At 39.9% G+C, this 17,677-nt stretch overlaps 3 protein-coding genes across 5 annotated transcripts in view; 1 reads left to right on the top strand and 2 right to left on the bottom strand.

The window, feature by feature from the left end:
- Nucleotides 1–207: 207 nt before the first annotated feature.
- On the bottom strand, nucleotides 208–4,753 carry LOC113682244 (serine protease 23). 3 transcript variants are annotated; one of them, XM_027199395.2, is made up of 3 exons: nucleotides 4,633–4,753; nucleotides 2,065–2,863; nucleotides 208–1,203 (listed from the first exon to the last, which is right to left on the bottom strand). In XM_027199395.2, exons 2-3 carry the CDS (start codon nucleotides 2,775–2,777, stop codon nucleotides 786–788), a joined length of 1,131 nt encoding a protein of 376 aa, XP_027055196.2. In that variant the 5' UTR covers nucleotides 2,778–2,863; nucleotides 4,633–4,753; the 3' UTR covers nucleotides 208–785. The 3 variants fall into 3 exon arrangements, with proteins under 3 accessions (XP_027055196.2, XP_089068512.1, XP_089068511.1); XM_089212386.1 differs by lacking the exon at nucleotides 4,633–4,753 and adding an exon at nucleotides 4,071–4,418; XM_089212385.1 differs by lacking the exon at nucleotides 4,633–4,753 and adding an exon at nucleotides 3,655–3,898.
- Nucleotides 4,754–8,932: 4,179 nt separating this feature from the next.
- On the top strand, nucleotides 8,933–12,881 carry LOC113682240 (uncharacterized). Its single transcript, XM_027199391.2, has one exon. It carries the CDS (start codon nucleotides 10,612–10,614, stop codon nucleotides 12,103–12,105), a length of 1,494 nt encoding a protein of 497 aa, XP_027055192.2. The 5' UTR covers nucleotides 8,933–10,611; the 3' UTR covers nucleotides 12,106–12,881.
- Nucleotides 12,882–13,109: 228 nt separating this feature from the next.
- Nucleotides 13,110–17,677, bottom strand: part of LOC113682218 (uncharacterized) — a 20,140-nt gene continuing 15,572 nt past the window's right edge. Inside the window, exons 21-25 of the mRNA XM_089212384.1 lie at nucleotides 17,331–17,384; nucleotides 17,168–17,221; nucleotides 16,746–16,932; nucleotides 16,197–16,370; nucleotides 13,110–15,760 (exon numbers count right to left, since the gene is read on the bottom strand). Coding sequence (XP_089068510.1) covers nucleotides 14,129–15,760; nucleotides 16,197–16,370; nucleotides 16,746–16,932; nucleotides 17,168–17,221; nucleotides 17,331–17,384 — 2,101 coding nt within the window. The 3' untranslated portion in view covers nucleotides 13,110–14,128. The remainder of the gene's footprint in view (nucleotides 15,761–16,196; nucleotides 16,371–16,745; nucleotides 16,933–17,167; nucleotides 17,222–17,330; nucleotides 17,385–17,677) is intronic.

Consider the following 17,677-nt stretch of genomic DNA (forward strand, 5'->3'; position numbering starts at 1 on the left):
AGCGGCATATTTGTTTGCAGGGTGGGCTTGTCAGTTTCTTTACAAAGCAAGGAAAGTTGTATCCGTTGTGTATTACCTAGCAATACATCGACTGTTCAGTAATAATTGGCCATATGAAAAATTCACTGTGGAGTCATGGATCTGCCTTCCTATTTCCAACGCAGAAAATTGGATCACTCCGTTACCATTAAAGAAACAACCATTCAATTCTACAACTTGACAACATTTATTTTGTATTAAAATGTTCACGAAGATATCTAGATTATGATGTACTCTACGCGATGTGTTGAAAGCTACCTTACATGTCACTGATGCTATTAAATTCAAGGTTATCATGCGATTTCATTGTGCTGTAAAACATTTTTTTCCTTCTTAGCATTGCTGAGACGTCGTTCAATCAAAAATCAAATTACTCAAAAAATTCGTTTCGTTCCCAGGGCTTTTACTACAGGGCAGGAGTTTCACTCTGGACATAGAGCTTTAAATGGGGGAGGGGAGGGGATTATATTTTTTTCGAATTAGTTGATAAAAATGAAGTTGCAAATAAAAGTGGACACTTTCCTTTTTCTGCGTGAGAACAATCGTATTCGTCAAAATATGTATGCTATGGCCTGCAGCAAGTAACGTTTACGGTCAATCTCGGGAAACAAATTTAAAGAACCTGCTATGTTATAAGCGAACAAAATTACTCCTTGATGGTTAGAAGAGGTCGATGTGATTTTTATAAATTCCTATTATAGTTTTATATGCCGTCACGGACGGCCTCTCAGTTGCTATGACAACGTCTAAAGCATGCTTTGACAACGGGCATATGCCTCCTTACTTCTTTCTCGGCGCTTCCTAGCCGACTGACGCCTTTTTCGCCTTCTTTCCTTGAGGAACTTTTTGCAGTTTTCTCCCCCAAGTCGGCGCATCCATGTACAGATGTGATACACGTCTTGCTCCTTGAAACGCAGGGCGGCGTTATAATTCGTGCTGTAAAACCGCGTGAACCAGATCCTCCTGGAGTGACCGCTACAAGTAAACTGTGGGGGTCTCCTGGTAATTTTGTCGCGGTTCCCTGAAAATACGCCGACGACGTAGCGTAGATATTTCCCTTTTTTAGGCCTGTGAATTTCGTAAACGCCTGCGCCCGACGAGCCTCTCTGGGCATCACAGCAGTGATAGAGCAGGTTAGCGGAATAAGTCAGAACTCGGCAACTTCTATATATATAAAAGAGAAAAAAAAATGAAATGTAAAAGCCGAGAAATGAAAAATTGGAGTCTTAGTGGATAAAGGAGTTTTAATTAGGTATTTTAGACAAAGTTCGAAACGGTGACTCCCAGATTCCGTGAGGCATGAAGCCACCTGCTGTGAAGAAGGAAAATTCTATCTTATTCTTGTTCCTGCCTCAAGTATGTGACCACGAAAGATCACACATCACATGTTGACCTGAGGGTAAGACAAAAAAATGTCTGGAGAAAATCAGGCTCAGAAGTTTAAAAAGTAAACCCGTGATTCAATTCATCGTAAAGATAAATCTGTCACTTGAAGTGCTGCGTGGGCGGGAGGTTAAAGCGCTCTCTAATACATATGCAAGGTGAAAGAGGCAATTCACGAAAGTTTTCTCCTTGGCACTGGATATCAAGAAAGACAGTGGAACTGAAGGCATTCCAGTAGGATGGATGTCCACAAACAAGTAAAGCAGGATAACATACACCAATGGCTACTAAGGGAAGCCAAAGTGGAAATGCACCAATCACAGCTGTTCAAACGAAGCTTAAGTCTGCAGAGGTTTACGCGTAAGTAATCGACCTAACAATCGACTTTATGGTGCGAAGTTGAAACGGCGCGGTCTACATCGGAAGTAACGGCATGACTACTTCGCTAGAAAAATGATAATACTTTCATTTTTTTGTCTTTTTCATCACGATAAAATAAACCATAAACATTTACACTATTATAAGTATAAGTGTTTATGGTTTACGGTTTATAATTAATTATAATTTAATAAGGGAGGTTAAACAGTTAAAACCTCGACGTTCAATATTTGACTAGTCGAGTAGGGGTGAAAATTAACAAACCTGTATAGTAAAGTCCCATCTTTCCTGTCCTCATCAAAACCAGAGAAATTAATTGCCTCGTGTGCGCAGTACGATCCGTAGAAGAAAGTCCTGCTCGGAGAAATGGGCAGAAAGCATCGACTATGATTTCTTTGGAGCTTTATAAGGGCGTAATCATATTTCGTAGCACTTGGATCACTTCCATTCTTCCACATTTTGGACATCTTAGTGGAGCTGATCGCTCGCCATTCTGTGGTACCATTTCTTAACAGGAAACCAACCTTTAGGCTTTTGTATCCTTCCACGTAATGGCTTCCGTTGTGTAGACAATGAGCCGAAGTCAAAACGTGCTTGGGTGACACCAGGATTCCGGAGCAACCCGTTGAGATTCTCACGGCTGCGCTAAAGGGGCATTTTTCCAATAATTTTTGAGGTATCTCCACGCGGTCGTCCCCTGAAAATATCACTCGTTTCGACCTATGTTTTGCAGTTGTTGATCGCGAAGTTCTGTGCGCCTTTGAGATCGTTGATTCAAGATTCTCGAGCACTGCATTAACCTCTAGTTTCCCCCTGGTGTTTGTGATAAACACCTTTCTAGGTGATGATAATCCGTAGACGCGTGGCGAGTTGGCCAAGTTTTTTGCAAGTGATTCTTTGCCATTGTACCACAGTGTGTTCCCCTGAACAATTTCGGTCAGCAGGCAAAAAGCTATCAAGGTTTTCACCGCCGTCATAATGAAAGATCGCAGTAACACCGCCGTTTTATGCCACCGCAAAGATGCTACACCAGTGAGAAAGCCTTGCTACTCCACCTCTACAGCTGAAAAACAGTAACGCATTGAAATGAATCACTGTCATATCAAACGGGATTTCATTATCATTTTAACATACCAAAACCATCAAAACTAAGTTATTACGGCTCAATCCTCTTAGAGCAGGAAATACGTTCTTCATATGATAAACAGGGCATTGAAAACGGAATAATGCGATGTACAAATGATCTCTAATAAGCTTTTGTATCTGTATTGTTTCCTGCGGCCTATTTTATAGGCTGTTGGAGCGATCACAAGATCAACTTTGGCACAGTCTTTGTGGTTTTCTTTATAAGTTGAAAACAAAACAGGTCCCTCAGAGAAATCATTATGACAGATATGGGGCTCGTTAGACGACAAAACTGCAAAATAGAAATATAGTCAGCTCTCAAGTGTTATGTTATTTATTCGATAGACACCAGAATATGTCTCATAACTAACACGAAAATCGGACAAAATTCCACTGATTTGTTCATAAAAGGATTACGTTTTAGCTGCATTTGATAATCAAAACTACTTGAAAAAAAAAATCTTATCAGTGATTCAAAGAAAAGAGAAAAATGCCTGAAATGCATGTTACGAGACAACTGACGATTCTTTAAAAATTTAGCCTAAAATGTTCGTAATTTGAAATCCGGTTTAAATTAATCTCCTTTATCCTGAGTTATTCCATCGTGTTGTTTGTCTTATTCTCTCTTCCTTTGTCCCTAACTCTTGTTCCTAGCTTGAAATTCCACTACTGCAATTTTTTCAAATCTCATACAAGTTTAAGGTAATTTAGTACAGGACAGAACCTTACACGAAATACCGCGACGCTGCTGATACAAGGATCTCGTTCAGAGAAGAGGGCCAAAGAAACTGAATTTGACTCCCGGCCGACGACGAAGATAAGTCAGTGAAAAATTTATGATGATTAAGCGGATTAAGCCCGAAGCACAGTACTTTGGATACTTCTCTCCTGTAGAGTGAATCAAAAGCTAACTGACCCAAAATTGGTTCGTTACATTTTTGAACCGAGTCAGTTTGATTGAAGGCAGGATTGTGGAAACTTTTAAATTTTTATCTCGTGTTATTAGCCCGAGGCCTGCAGTGAGGCTGTGTACAGACACAATCGCAAAGCACTTGAGTAATTCACCCCTGTGTTCTGATCCGTCAGTCAAATCTCCAGTTTCTGTTGTGTTTTATATTTATTTATCCAAAAGTAAGAATATTTACCTGAATCCTGTGGCTCCCACCAGGGGTACGGAAAACTTAGCTTTCCCTTGAAAGCAATTTTCGTGCACGAAAAACGAATCGTTCATTTTTTGAAGAGTGTCCGCGGGGACACCAACGCATTGGGCAAAATTAGCAAGAATGTAAACTTTGAACTCAAATTTGTTTCGAAACACTATCTCGCCTTTAAAATCACAAACGCTCATTGATATGTTCTGCCTTAGCAAATACATAGTGCGCGCAGTTACATAGAATTCCGTAAGTAAAGAGGACATGCAAATATAATTTCTGTACACCATATGTAACTCGAATCCAAACACACTTCTTTTCACAAGGACTCTCCGCAGTAGTATTACTACAATTTGTTTGTTCAACCCCAATAACAATCATGCAATATTTACACCAACGCAGATTAACGGATTATTTCTTACGAGCTTGTGGAGAGCACTGAATGTGCTTTTTCGTCCGCACTAGAGGTAAAATATCGTTATCTGTTCCACAAAACGTGTACATTATACTCATTTCTAAAAGTTCTCGAAAAAAACAGCCATATTTCAATACGTACCGCTGTTAAAATGTCTGAGCCAAGGGCTAAAGAGTTGTGTCTTACGAAAGATGTTCTTCCTGCAAGTGATCACGACTTGACTGAAAGTTCAAATGACACTTTAAGGAAAGTTATAACCTGCAGATCAAGGAAACAGACCAGGTCACGCAAAATAATTCCTGGTGTTTATTTAAGGCAAAAAACGTGACAGAAGATAAGGTTATAAATTGATACAGCGCCAGATGTAACCAGTTTCTTTTTTTGTTTTATTTTCTTCGGTTCTTCTTCTTCTTTTTTTGAATGGTTTTGTCGGTAAAGCCATGAAGATCGCTGAATGAATGACGTTGTTTTCGGGTGGTCGGTTTTTTCTCTTTTAACTGGCTTCCTGCGATTAAATATCTGTTTATTCATGTGGTGAATAAGAAACACAACCAGTTTTAAGAAGTGCGGTTTACTTGTTAAGGATACAGGTTATCAAGGGGCTGCAGTGAACATTGCAAGGTGACACTATCAAAATACCAACGTTATTCACCTCCCGGACAGACACGGACGTGTTTCATAAATGCGGTATGATTGAGTGAAAAGTAACCACTGAGATAGAGTGCTAAAAAATGTTTGCAAATATTTTTTGCTACAATACTCGCGAGTCATCTGCTTTAGTCCAGTCTCGAGATCGGGTTCGCCCGAATGCGGATCTTTGATCGGTATGTCAGAGCGACGGCTGGTGATTACCGCTAAGAAATACACTTTTGCAACAATCTGTCACCTTGGAGAAACAAAAAACCTCTTATACATTCAAAGTATCAAAGCTTCAGTCGTTTTAGTCAGTTTAACAGCTCTAAATATTTTGGCTTAATGCCCGTAAGTTGTCTCACCGGCAAATTTGCGGAGTGAACTTTGTCCCTTTCATCTCATCCCCATGACCCCGATTATCCGGCACTTTTTGGGACCAGATATCCGGTTCCAAAAAATTAAGATAATGAAAACACACGAGAGAGCATACGGAGGAAGCTTGGGCCAAAACTTTCAGGACTAACGAATTCGAAGTAACCGCTGTCCGGGAATTGGGCCCATGCTCCTCCTTACAAAAGATCGAATGCGGTTTGGAGGGGGAAACCTTGCAATTAGAGAAAAAAAATTAAACGCAGGCTTTAATTCAAATTTTTCCTCCGGTTCCCATCTGGGTTATATGCGGAATATATCCAATTTTATATGAACGTCTGCGTGTTTTGACAGGTTTCTAAATTTCTTATCATCAAATTAAATTTAATCCTTTTATTTTCTTCCCCGAATTTTTTTTTTCATTCTCCATAAAAAAATTTAATAGATAAATGAAAAACAGCGGCTTTTTCACCTGCTCTTCTATCTCATTACTTGAGAGTGAGCTTATTTTCACGGGTAAATAGTATGCCTGAAGAAACTCTCAGGAGCTCAGTTTTCATGATTTTTCTTTAACATCATTTTCGCTGTAATTAAGTACTACAGATAGCAGTGGGAAACCCTGCTTTCCTTTACGTGATTTCTACAGGTTTATTTCTGGCATAATCAAAGACATCTCAATTATGGCAAGAAATACTGTTGTGGTGACAGACACGTTGTGTTTTACTTACCCACAGATTAATCAAAGGACCTTTATCGGGTCTCACGCATGCGCAGTTTTTTCGAAGTGAATGACACTTCATTTACTTAGGGGTAGTTAGAAGGACATTACGGAATCGCGCCCATTGAAAAGCGTCGCCCGAGAAAAGTGGGGTACCCATGATGCTTTGCGGGCGCAATGACCTAGGAATGAGGTTGCAAACGCTCACCGCCAACTTCGGTCGCTTTAGATCTGAATTGACAAATTCCCAAACGGGAGTTGTAAAATTTCGCTTTGCGTCCGTTTAGAGACAATGGAGATACAATTGGAGCAATTAGCATTGTTTCAAAGTGACGAAATGCTCTTTTCGTCGGTAAAGAGCGAGGGCCGCGTTTGCATATCAAAAGAGCGTGAAGTGTTCATCCGTAAGCTTATGAGCGTGAGCGTGCACCTACGTGGAGCGGGAATCTACAACGTATACTTAAGCTTTTCGAAAAGTAATTAGACTACCGACGTGTTATCTGAAACTGACGGCAATAACGGGCCAAAAAGGAAGGTAAAATTCCGCACAGCCCCACACTACATTATACGTTCAGTTCTTGGATAGAGTGACAAAAACAATACTTTACCATTGGGAAAACAGATTTGTTTTACGATAGTATGGGGCAGTACGGAAATTTTACTAAAAGGAATATTTCTGTGATGTTTTGCTTTCTTGGCGAAGTTGATGGTCGAACCTCGCAAATCTGCCGCATTTGAGTCTTAACACAAATTGAAAACCCGGCATTTGAAAGGTGATTTAATTTTACATCTGACCGATTTTTAAACAATATAACCTAATCAAGATAACGCCACTAATTACGTCTATTCTTCTTCGATGAAAAGCGCTACGTTTCGGTTGTCTGCACACGGGGGATTACATGATTGACAGTCGGATTGACAGGCCTGCGTGAAGTTACGCATGCTCTCTTTCTCTTTTCTAGCTTATTTGCATTTTCCCGTGCGACCTTTTTCAATGGGCGCGATTCTGTAATGAAAAACAATGCCCCGAAGACTAGGAGTGACGCGCCCCTTTGTAGACATTGTTCAGCCCGTCGGATGATCGAACGATCATGTCTAAGATGCTAATTGTAATGATTGAATCATACAAGCGCTGGCCAAATTGATTGGCCATGTTGGGTGACGTTTGCTGATGATTACACGAAGTCAACCATCATTAAGGAGAGTATAAATTCACTAACAAAACCTGACCTGGAACACGTGAGTGGATGATGATAAATAATTTAGAAATCAATTAAATTTGTAACGTTCTGTGTGCTAGCATTAAACTGAAAACTATGATGGTAAAATTCCCCCACGTTCCGCGACATGGAGCGATATTGCAAAATCAAATAAAATCACAATTCCAGCACGATCTAACGGTCTATAAATAAGTTTTACATCCAGCATTACTATTTAACACATAAGAACTGAATCCTTTTCTATTCTTTTTTTGTGAGTGGTAATTATTACTTACATGAAACAAAACCCATCCAAAACCTAGCCAAAAAAGTGATGTTCTTCTGAGTAAATACACTCAAGATTTTGTGTAAAATACACAAGTGCTTTTTAATACCGAGTTAAATGCTACAGGAAACTTAGCTTCTTACATTATTTTTTTCGTAAGTTGAAAGCTCCAACATATAGCGTACGTTTTCTCAAAAAAAGGAAACGGGTATCTTTTCAAGCAGTGGATTAGCACGTATAAGTAGTAAAGGGCATAACAAAAAGTAGATACCTGAAAAAATAAAAATGATGGAACTTTTCGAAAAGTCAAACAATAAAATTTCTACTTACAAGGTAACGTATGTGTTTGCTTCCTCCGATGGAAGGTAATCTGCGAATAAAGAAATGTACTCTTATTGCTTGTTTTATAGCGAAGAGCCCATGAACAGCTTCCGGTTTGCTAAATGCATGTTCACGGCTGGGTGTCTGGCCCAGTTTGTCTGCTTGTCATCGCGTGGTTAGAACGTTCAATAGGAATATAATTTTCCTGTCTATATAGTAGCCTTGCCGTCCCAATTTCCGACATCTGCACGCAAAAAAGAATCATTTAGTTGGTAAGTGAGGCTTGAAACAGATACACTGAGAAAGCGTCGCTGGAAATTGGAAACGTTGACTTGAGCGGAGCCACGAATTCATTTGAAAGTTTTTGACGACAGATTGCAGCGAAGCATTATCCTATTGTAAACTAATTATCCTGATTTCAACCCTCTAATGATTGCGGTTAAATGAAGTTAGTCTTCATGGCGACATCTTTTGGATGCAACACAGGTGTGCTGCTCATAAGCCGGGCAATAAAAATGCTTGACCTATGAAAATTGCATGTCCTACATACGTACTTTTTGAAATGAAATCGTAAGGGTTCTCTCCTTCAAAGTTTTTCTATTCCAAACGCTCTTCTCCAGATTCTCCAGACGCCTTTCTGCCTAATAAATTTGTCAGTAATAAAAACCTAAGTTAGTAAGCAGACACTGATTTCAAATGGTGGAATGTTTGTTCGCTTAAATTTCGATTAATGAAAATCAAATCGACTTCTAATTAACAGAATTTAAGTCTTTACAACAGTTGTACCTGGTCTATCTTGGAGCCCGTTAAAATTTATATTTCAGACAAATAAACAGAAACTTGTCGCACAAAATCGATCTTACGCCGGGTCTCTAAGCTATAATTTTATACTTCAAAACGCTGATGAACTTTGAATGAACTTCGTGTTTTCAAATCAATAAAAATTAACATCTTTCTTGCCAGGTAAAATCATTTCAATGTTGTTTACAAGAACATTTTAGGTGTATAAATTTTGGGATAAAGTGCATTTTGACAATTCTCGATTTTCTTGAAAGGAATTTCTGCTTGGTTTTTGTTTCATTTACATGAGCGCTACATGAATTGGCAGGGGCGTTTTATTCTTTTCATTTCCGGGACTGCCGTCAAGATTTAAGGCGCCGTGTTCAGTGTGCATGAGTTAGCGGTAGGTATTTCGCATTCGGCTGTCACGATTTTTTTGTCAGTTTTCCAATAATTCATACGCTGGGGGCAGAATTTCTGGGATCGCTTGTAACATATCCACAATAACTTCACAGGAGATAGACTTCTCTACAAAGCTTTTCAAAATAAACTGATTTAAAAAGGAAAAAATAAGGAATTGCTACCAGACAGGTAAACGTTTGAAAATTAAACTTGCGATTTCTGCTCGCTTTGCGCCTTCGTTCAGTGATTTTTCTTACCTAAGAAGAAAACCACTAAAATAAACAGTGGTCTATTCACTCAAAAACGCTTAATTTTTCCGGAGGGAAAAAACCGTTTTGGTGGAGTTCCAAATAAAACAATTAATGATGAAATGAGTCCAATATGGAGGTAATTCACTGGGATTATTTCATTTGTTCTAAATCCTGTTGGGCGGGGCTTAGAGAGCTCTCGCTTTCAATGCATTTTTGTAAATGCAGTTGTAAATGCTTTTAAAGTTGATTATCTCACGAGATTTCTCCCGGTGTTTGGAAAGAACACCGTTTGACGTCCCAAAGGTTTAGTCATCATGAAATTCAAGACGAAACCTGTTCCGCGAGGTGTTTTTCCATTTTGTGAATGCTAAAAAAAAAATGAAAAGTTCACAAATCACTCGCAAGTTATACCAGATACTTTTTACAGATATTCAAATTGTTTTAGACCTTGTTTCATAACGAATACAATATTCTTTGATAAACATTTTTTTTATACTGGAAATACCCACTTCGAATTTAGAGACAATGACCGTGGTAAAAAATTTCTAATGCAAGATATTCAAAGCCAAATCCTTGAAAAATTCTGTCGACAACTGGACACAATGAGGAACTGTTTTTCAGGAAAATGCAAAGCGTCTCAAAATCAGAGAGAGTTCAATTTGGTTCATCAACATCAGCATAAAACATAATGTGATGTCAAGATTAAAACAGTAAAGGTCGAACCGACAGGGGAGACAATACGCAGTTATTGAATGAAAACTCTTTATGTGATGTTGGTATTACTTCTTCACAAAACAGGAAGACGTTTCTATAATTCATACACACGATTGAGCATTCTTTCACACTCACTTCGAGAATGGAGACTCGTTGATAAGTGGTTATGTTTCTTGGGAAAGCAACACGGAAACCTGTTAATACCTAAACAGACACCTGTCACTCTTACAAGTTTTGAAAGCGCCCCAAGTCCTTTTGTGGTCTGTCTGTAGACACCTACTCCAATGTTGTCAAAGAAAACCATTCTCATGCACAGACACTTTGAAACTATCAACAAATAAGATATTCAATGAATCCTGTGGTTTAGTTTAGTCTGGTGAACAGTTTTGCACACTACTGCCACCTGTTTGTATTGTGGAGAAAATAAAACAGAAAATTATCTCAAATATGTCGTCATCGTATACCCGATCCAATTTCACATGGAAATCAGTACGGAATCTGATAAATCATGGAGAAACAAAGCAAAGATTTCAAACTTCATCCGCAGCTGTGCATGAACCCCACTCTCCACTTGAGGATTTTTACACGCTTCAGATGAGCCGTTTGTTCTATCTAATTGTCTTCTTCCATCTCCTAACAGCTTTGCTTGTCGTCGCAGCACAGTATTATTTTTTATCACTGGAATACCCGCTGCGATACACAATGAAAACTATCCAAACAAGGAGTGCTGTTGAATCGAACCTTTCATACAGGCGCGGAATACGAGAAAACAACAAACATTCGCATAACGAGGTGTCAAAAGTCCATGTTCAGACTCCTCGGCGTTTATACTTGACTTACCAACCGCCGGATGGCGGGTGGAATAATCATCGTATTGCCCTCGAAAATGCACTTATCATGGCTAAGTTGCTCAATAGAACATTGATGGTGCACCCATTGGCATCGCACGATATGGCGATTTTCTCGAGACGGAAAAATCTCGTGTTTTGGAGAAATTTAGAAAAAAGATGGGGAATAAACTGGGTGTATAATCTTATGGCTGAGCGAGATCTGGTACCCATCTCTGAGGTTCTCGATCTCCAACTTATGCGTAGCGTTTTGGATGTTCATGAAGTGAAGACAAACCACAAAAAGTTCTTGGAAGAATTTGCGAATTTCAAATGGCATCATGTCTGTCATTCTGATGCTTTGGGATTTTGGGTGGATACTATTCCGTCGGAAAACGTGAGTTCGACCCGGGAGATCGAATTTGTCCCGAACAATAGTTCGAGGAGTATTCGAGCGTGCCCGAGAGAGATCGAAAGATATATGAACGCAAGCAAGCCCGTAATACGACAGATTTTACGCGAGCTTAAAAACGAACGTGCCGATATCATCTATTTGTCTCAAGACACTAGCTACAAGGCAAATGTTCGATTGTTCCACAAAGAAGACGCAAAACAAGCGCTGCAGTGGATTCTTAATAACATCAAATTTTCACCTCAGATCTATCAAAAAGCATTTCAGATTTTATCGATTCTTCCTCAACCTTTTAACGCCATACATGTGAGAAGAACCGACCACAAAATAAGCGCTAGCATGGCGCCGTCTCACTGGTTGAACAGCATGGCACAAAAACACTTCCTCAAGATCTCCGCTGCCCTGTACGTGGCCACCGATGAACCAAACAAGGCCTGGTTTGAGCCTTTCCACCGCGCAGGTTACCAACTGTATTTTTCCGACGAGTTTTTCAATCCTTCGGGGCGTTCTTTTGATATGGATATCAAAGGATTGTATGATCAAGTGATCTGTATACACGCTAAACTTTTCGTAGGGTCGAAGAGCTCCAGTTTCAGTGGGTTTATTTACCGCTCAAGAGGTGATGTAATGAGAAGAGATGGATTAATATTGAGTCATATGCCAGTTGGCTGGTTTGCGCATAAACTGAAACGTCAAAATTGAAACTTTCTCTCCTAAAAGAATGCGTTGGCGGAGTGCCATAAAACCTTGACTCAAAAAAGCACGGTTTAGTTCGGAATCGAGGTAGCTTTCATTTCCGATCTGTAGCCCGAGTGGGGACGTGACAGTTGTAACCGCAGATTTTCACACCACATTCATCCCATGTTAATAGTAAGAAAAACAACAGTTTGGAGTACTTGTCATTAATGATACAAGGAAGTCGAATGTGGTGGTCAAATAATATAGTCCTGTGTATTTATCAAATGTTTCAACTTTCCTCGACGCTGTATGCAGTTGTTTTGGAAAAGTTGATTTACGAATTCGTTGTTCTAAGAAACCGTGAAATTCGCTGAAAATCGGTGAGAAACCATTACTAATTGTCGCGAAAGTGACGTGTTGCTGTTACTCTCACGATTCTTTTTCCACCCACACTGAAAAGCTGGGAAGATAACCTCGAACTTGATTCGTAGCAAGAAATGGTCTATCGTTCCGCTTTAACTTCTCACATTAAGTATTAAACAATAGTTCTTTTGTTATTTGTAGCGCCGAGGGACTTTGGCCAAAGCGACGCGAAAAAGTTCGCGACAAATCGGAAAAAAATTTTCGGTGTACCTCTCTGTGTACTTTTTTTTTTTTTATCGGATAGTTTGTTATCATACTCGTTAACCCTTTAATTCCCAATATCCGATTATTTATTCTCCCTTCCAGCTTATAAACATTTCCCTGTAAATTAGTAACGAGAATTTGGCGTTAAATCAAAATAACAATTACCTAATAAGTTTGAATATTCTCGTCACTTGTTTGCTGGATGATGTATGGATATTTTATGAAGAAGTTACAGGTTAATCACTACTGGGATTTAAGGGTTAAGATGCCACTGCATCTCGCGAGGATGGATTTACTTACACGCGAGTCGAAATGCTTTCCTCGCCCGTCTGCGACGTGTTACTGACCAAGGAACAATTTCTAAACGAAACTGACCGTAAAGAAGAAAAAAAAGACACAAATTTCATCCCATTACATTTTATTGTTTGGACTTTTTAATTACCAAGAGCACATTATCCTGCAATTCTGCAAACAATCAACATTTCAGCGGATACAATCTAAGAAATTTTTCTTCTCTGGATCTTACCCGTTCCAAACCCCAGGGATATCAAATCCTTGGGATATACCCTCGGAGATGTCGCTGTTTTGTTCTGCATCCAAACATTCATTTTTTTTTACATCTCCATTCCACCATTGATACCTTATAAACGGGAAATTTATACTTTGTACAATTTATTATCAGCCTTGATCGCCGCGAAAATTTGAAAAAAGGGAAAACTAAATCTTAAATTATTTCATCGAAATAAATAAAATCTTGTTTGGATTAAGGACATTTAAGTTAACTTTAGATTAAATAATGTTTGCCACGAAAAGCTTTAGTTTCATTAACCAATTTAATCTATAATAGTCTAGTAGATTTCACCTTAGCACCTTCTGATTGTTAACGAAATAAATCTACCTTTCATTAATTTACAACTTTCACTTTTCACTGGCTCAAATATTTACAATAGCAGATTATTTCAAAGATACTTAAATAACCTTGTCAAGAACTACAGTTACGGAAAAAGTCACTTCAACGACATTTGACATAACATCTCAAAAAAAAATACCGATTAAACTGAAAGGTAAATATATCAAAACATGTTCTTGAATAGATTTCTAATTTCGAATAATAAAGATAATTGCAAAAACATTAGTTGAAGCCTTTTCTTTCGTTTGACATTCTAACATCATCACACAAAAGCGAAATATCATTAGCTATAAATATGTAAGGGAGAATTTCAACGCACGAAACTAAAGGGAAACTAAACTCAGCAGGTTCCCTGTTCCCGGGGAGACAATTTATTTTAGATATATTGCGATTCCTACTTACTTCAAAATAACTCTTTCTATAACAACTAACAGAAATACCTTTCTGCTACAAGATTGGAATATCCCCGAACATCAAATCACAGGTACGTTTAGAGAAAGTTGGGAATGTCTATAGCAGAGTGCATTGTTGATTTTCTTGATCATCCCGCGACGTTCTTTCCCTCTTCTCCGCCATTCTCAATTGCTTGTCAAGTTCCTGCAGTTTTTTCCTCTGTTCTTTGATCCTTAACAGCTCGTCTGTTTTTCCCTTATCACTCATTTCCTTTTCCAACAAGTCCGCCATGAGAAACAACTCCTCAGCAGCTTTCGCTGCGCAGCGTTGTTGCCTCACATCAAGCTTCGCCAGCTGCCGTTTATCCTTCTGTACTTTATCCTTGACTCGGTGCAGGATCTCTGAGCGCTGCTCTAATTCTTGTTCCACGTGCTCCAGCGTCTCCTTATGCACAGCCTCCAGGTCTGCGAGTTTCCGCCTCTCGGTCTCCAGCAGCTGGTTGACGGTACCCTTCCGTTTCTCCAGTTCCTGTACAGCTTCTCCTATCGTCAGCTCTGCTACCTCCTGCTGCTCTTTGTGCTTCTTCTCGAGCTCAAGCAATCGCACTTTCTCTTTCCTGATCAAACTCCTTTCAGCTTCTCTCTCGTTCTCCAACTCCTCCAGCTCTTCTTCGTTCAAAGTCTCCTTCTCTGCCTGCTGCAGCGCTTGGCTGTGCTGTCGTTCCAACAACGCAATCCGCCTCCTTTGCTTGTAAATGAGCTTCTTGCGTTCTCGACCCTCGCGATCGACGTCTTCGCACCTTTTCTCTATCTCCTGTTCGTATTCGATCAGAGGTCCGAGTTCATTCCTTACCAAGCTCTCAACCTTCTCTCGCAGTGGCATCAGGATCAACTTCTCGCTCTCCAGGTGTTTTTCAAGCTTAGTCTTGGTCTCTGTCACCATTAGCGTTGCTTTCTGCAGCGCTGTTTGATGTTTATTCAGCAGTTCGTTGATGATCTTCCGTTCCTCCCTGATATCTTTTATTTCCTCCCGTGTTTCGAATTCTAGAAGTTCTTTCTTTTTGGTAAAATCTGCTTCAGTCAACTGACTTTCCTTATCTTCGTTTTCTAACTCTTCCAACCTCCGTCTTGCCTCCTCAACTTTCATCCTCGCCGCTCTTCTCTCCATGATCATCTTCTCCTTTTCTATGAGAGAAGCTTCTTCCACCTCTTCCGCGTTCTCCAGCATCTCCCGTACGTCCCTAATCTTGGCGTAAGACTGTTCCTGTGCCCTCTTGTGCTTGGCCTGAACCTCTTCCAGCCGCCGCCACTCCCCTTCAATGGCTGACTTTCCAGTAGTGAGGCTGCGGAGTCCCTCCAACGTTTCCTGCTCCACTCGCCTGACAGAATCTTTAGCCTGTGCCACCTCTCTCTGTGCTTCCTTCCGCTGCTCCTCGTAATCAACCTCCAGCTGCCTAAGTCGTTCACGAAGTACTTCAAGTTGTGACTTTTCGTCAGGCTCCGCCCGAGCAGCTGCTTCAGCAGCCGCTTCTGCTTTTGTTTCGGCAGCTGCTTCAGCTGCTTCCTCGCTTCCTTCTGCGGACCCTTGCAAGGCGTCACTGCTAGCAGAGGGACTAAGAGTTCCAGATGAAGATGCGATGCTGTTACGCTGTGCAGCAGCCTTTGCTTCCCGCTCAGCTGCTTCCAGTTCTTGTGATTTAGCTTCAATTTCCTGCTGAAGTTTTGCCACCTCTTCCCTCTGCATTTCAACCTAACAACAAAATTTACATTAGAGTAAATAAAAATTGTATTTTTTTCAGCAGATGAGTGAGGAAAAAAGTACATATCTGTTTGGAAAAGATCTTTCAAAATTCTAGTTTCATAAGATTACTTAACGAATCTAAGACAACTTGCTAATTATTGGCCAATAAAAGATAAGGCTTTCACATCCAACTTGAAAAAATGCCGCTTTCTCTTTTACTGGTCAGTCATGTTAGTTCTTTTCAAAGGCGTTCCCAGCCTACTACTATCATCCGAAAATCTCTTCACCACATTCCCACAGCAATTTAACCAAAAGTTACATCCCCTCGATATTTCCTTGTTATAAAATAATGTTATTTGTCATACCCGCACACTATTGCACAATTTACAAATCTCTGACTTTTTTTTCTTTCTTTTCACTCTTCGTATCAGTTCTCGCTGTTTACCTGTCGTCGTTCTTGGTCCCACTTTTTCTCCAGGTCCTCCTTGATTCTTCCCATCTCTTGCTCTTTGATATGAACCTTCTTCCTGTGATCTTCTTCAAGGGCCACCAGGCGCTGCATTTCAGCCTCCAGCCGCTGCCTTTCTTCCTCTTGTTCTTGACGGATCCTTTCCTTCACCTGGTTCAGTCGCGCAACAGAGAGATCAGAACAAAGACAAATGTCTCAAGGCGCAAATAAGAATTCAAAATAAAAACGAAGAAACTGACTGATGCAAGGGAAAACGTAATTACAAAGTCCCAGCTAGTTCTTTGCCACTAATTGTTGAGAGGGTGGGACGAGTTTTCTGGACCAATCACAGCTCGAAGTGAAGCAAAACTACTGCAATTCCTTCGCTATGACGAAGGGCTGACGCTTGAAACGTCAGCTTTAAAACTCTTTACGATGGCCAATTTATATTATCAACTTAGTTGATAAAACCAAATTGCCTAGCGCAATTCCAGATTATTTTCGACACTGTTGAAAATTACCCTACAGTATTTTCATTCAAAATACCTGTCTTATTTCATCTTCGGCTCGTTTTCGCGCCAGCTCTTGTTCTTCTCGTATCTCCTCCAGATATTTCTTCTGTAGTTCTAACTGTTGGTGACTCGCTTCTAGTTCCTTTCTTCGTTCCACCTCCTCTGCACTTCGAACTTCAGAAGCTCTCTGTTGCTGAGAACGGAGGAACTCCAGTTCACGTCTGGGAAAAAAAAGTTCAAATTCAACAAATGTACCACAATGAGTTTCTAAAAATCCACATCATCGGATTATTCCAGTTAGATGCAACGCGTATTACATAACGAAGTCATTCTGACGCTTCCAATGACATGAGAGTACATAACGACATGGCTACTGGACCAGAATTAAACCACTCCCACTTCTACTCATGCGTTAAACCGAGAGTGATACAAAGATGTAAAATTATGTCACCAAACCTTGCTTCCTCTAGTTTGTCAGCAGCCTCTCTCTGTTGAGTTTCAAGACATCGTCTGTGTAATGGGAGAAAAATAGAATAAAATAGAATACAGAGTTAGAACGATTCTCTAGCAACCCAAGCAGCTAAAAATCGACAGTAACATTTCATGGCTCTCTATTTACCTTTGTTCCTCAATTCTCCGAGTTTCTTCCCGATACTGACGCTCAAGCTCCAAACTACAATTTTGTTTAAAAAATGAGTTGTTAAGAGCAAAATCGCTATCACAATCAAGACTTTATGGGGCACAGATATCGGGCAGCTCGTGAATAACTCAATCTGTCCATACTTGAGATATTAACACTGATGGAAGAATTTACCAAGTAACTCTCACTTTTTAACGAGAGCTTGAAGTTGATGCAAATGGTGAGAAGGGCAAAAGGGAGGTCTCCTTCTTTTCTTCGAGATAGTTTTCTTAATCTCGTGAAAGTAATTACCTTTAAAGAGGTGTCTTTAAATCAATTCGAGAATA

This window comes from Pocillopora damicornis, chromosome 7, assembly GCF_964200805.1.
Source record: "Pocillopora damicornis chromosome 7, jaPocDami1.2, whole genome shotgun sequence".
Taxonomy (NCBI): domain Eukaryota; kingdom Metazoa; phylum Cnidaria; class Anthozoa; order Scleractinia; family Pocilloporidae; genus Pocillopora; species Pocillopora damicornis.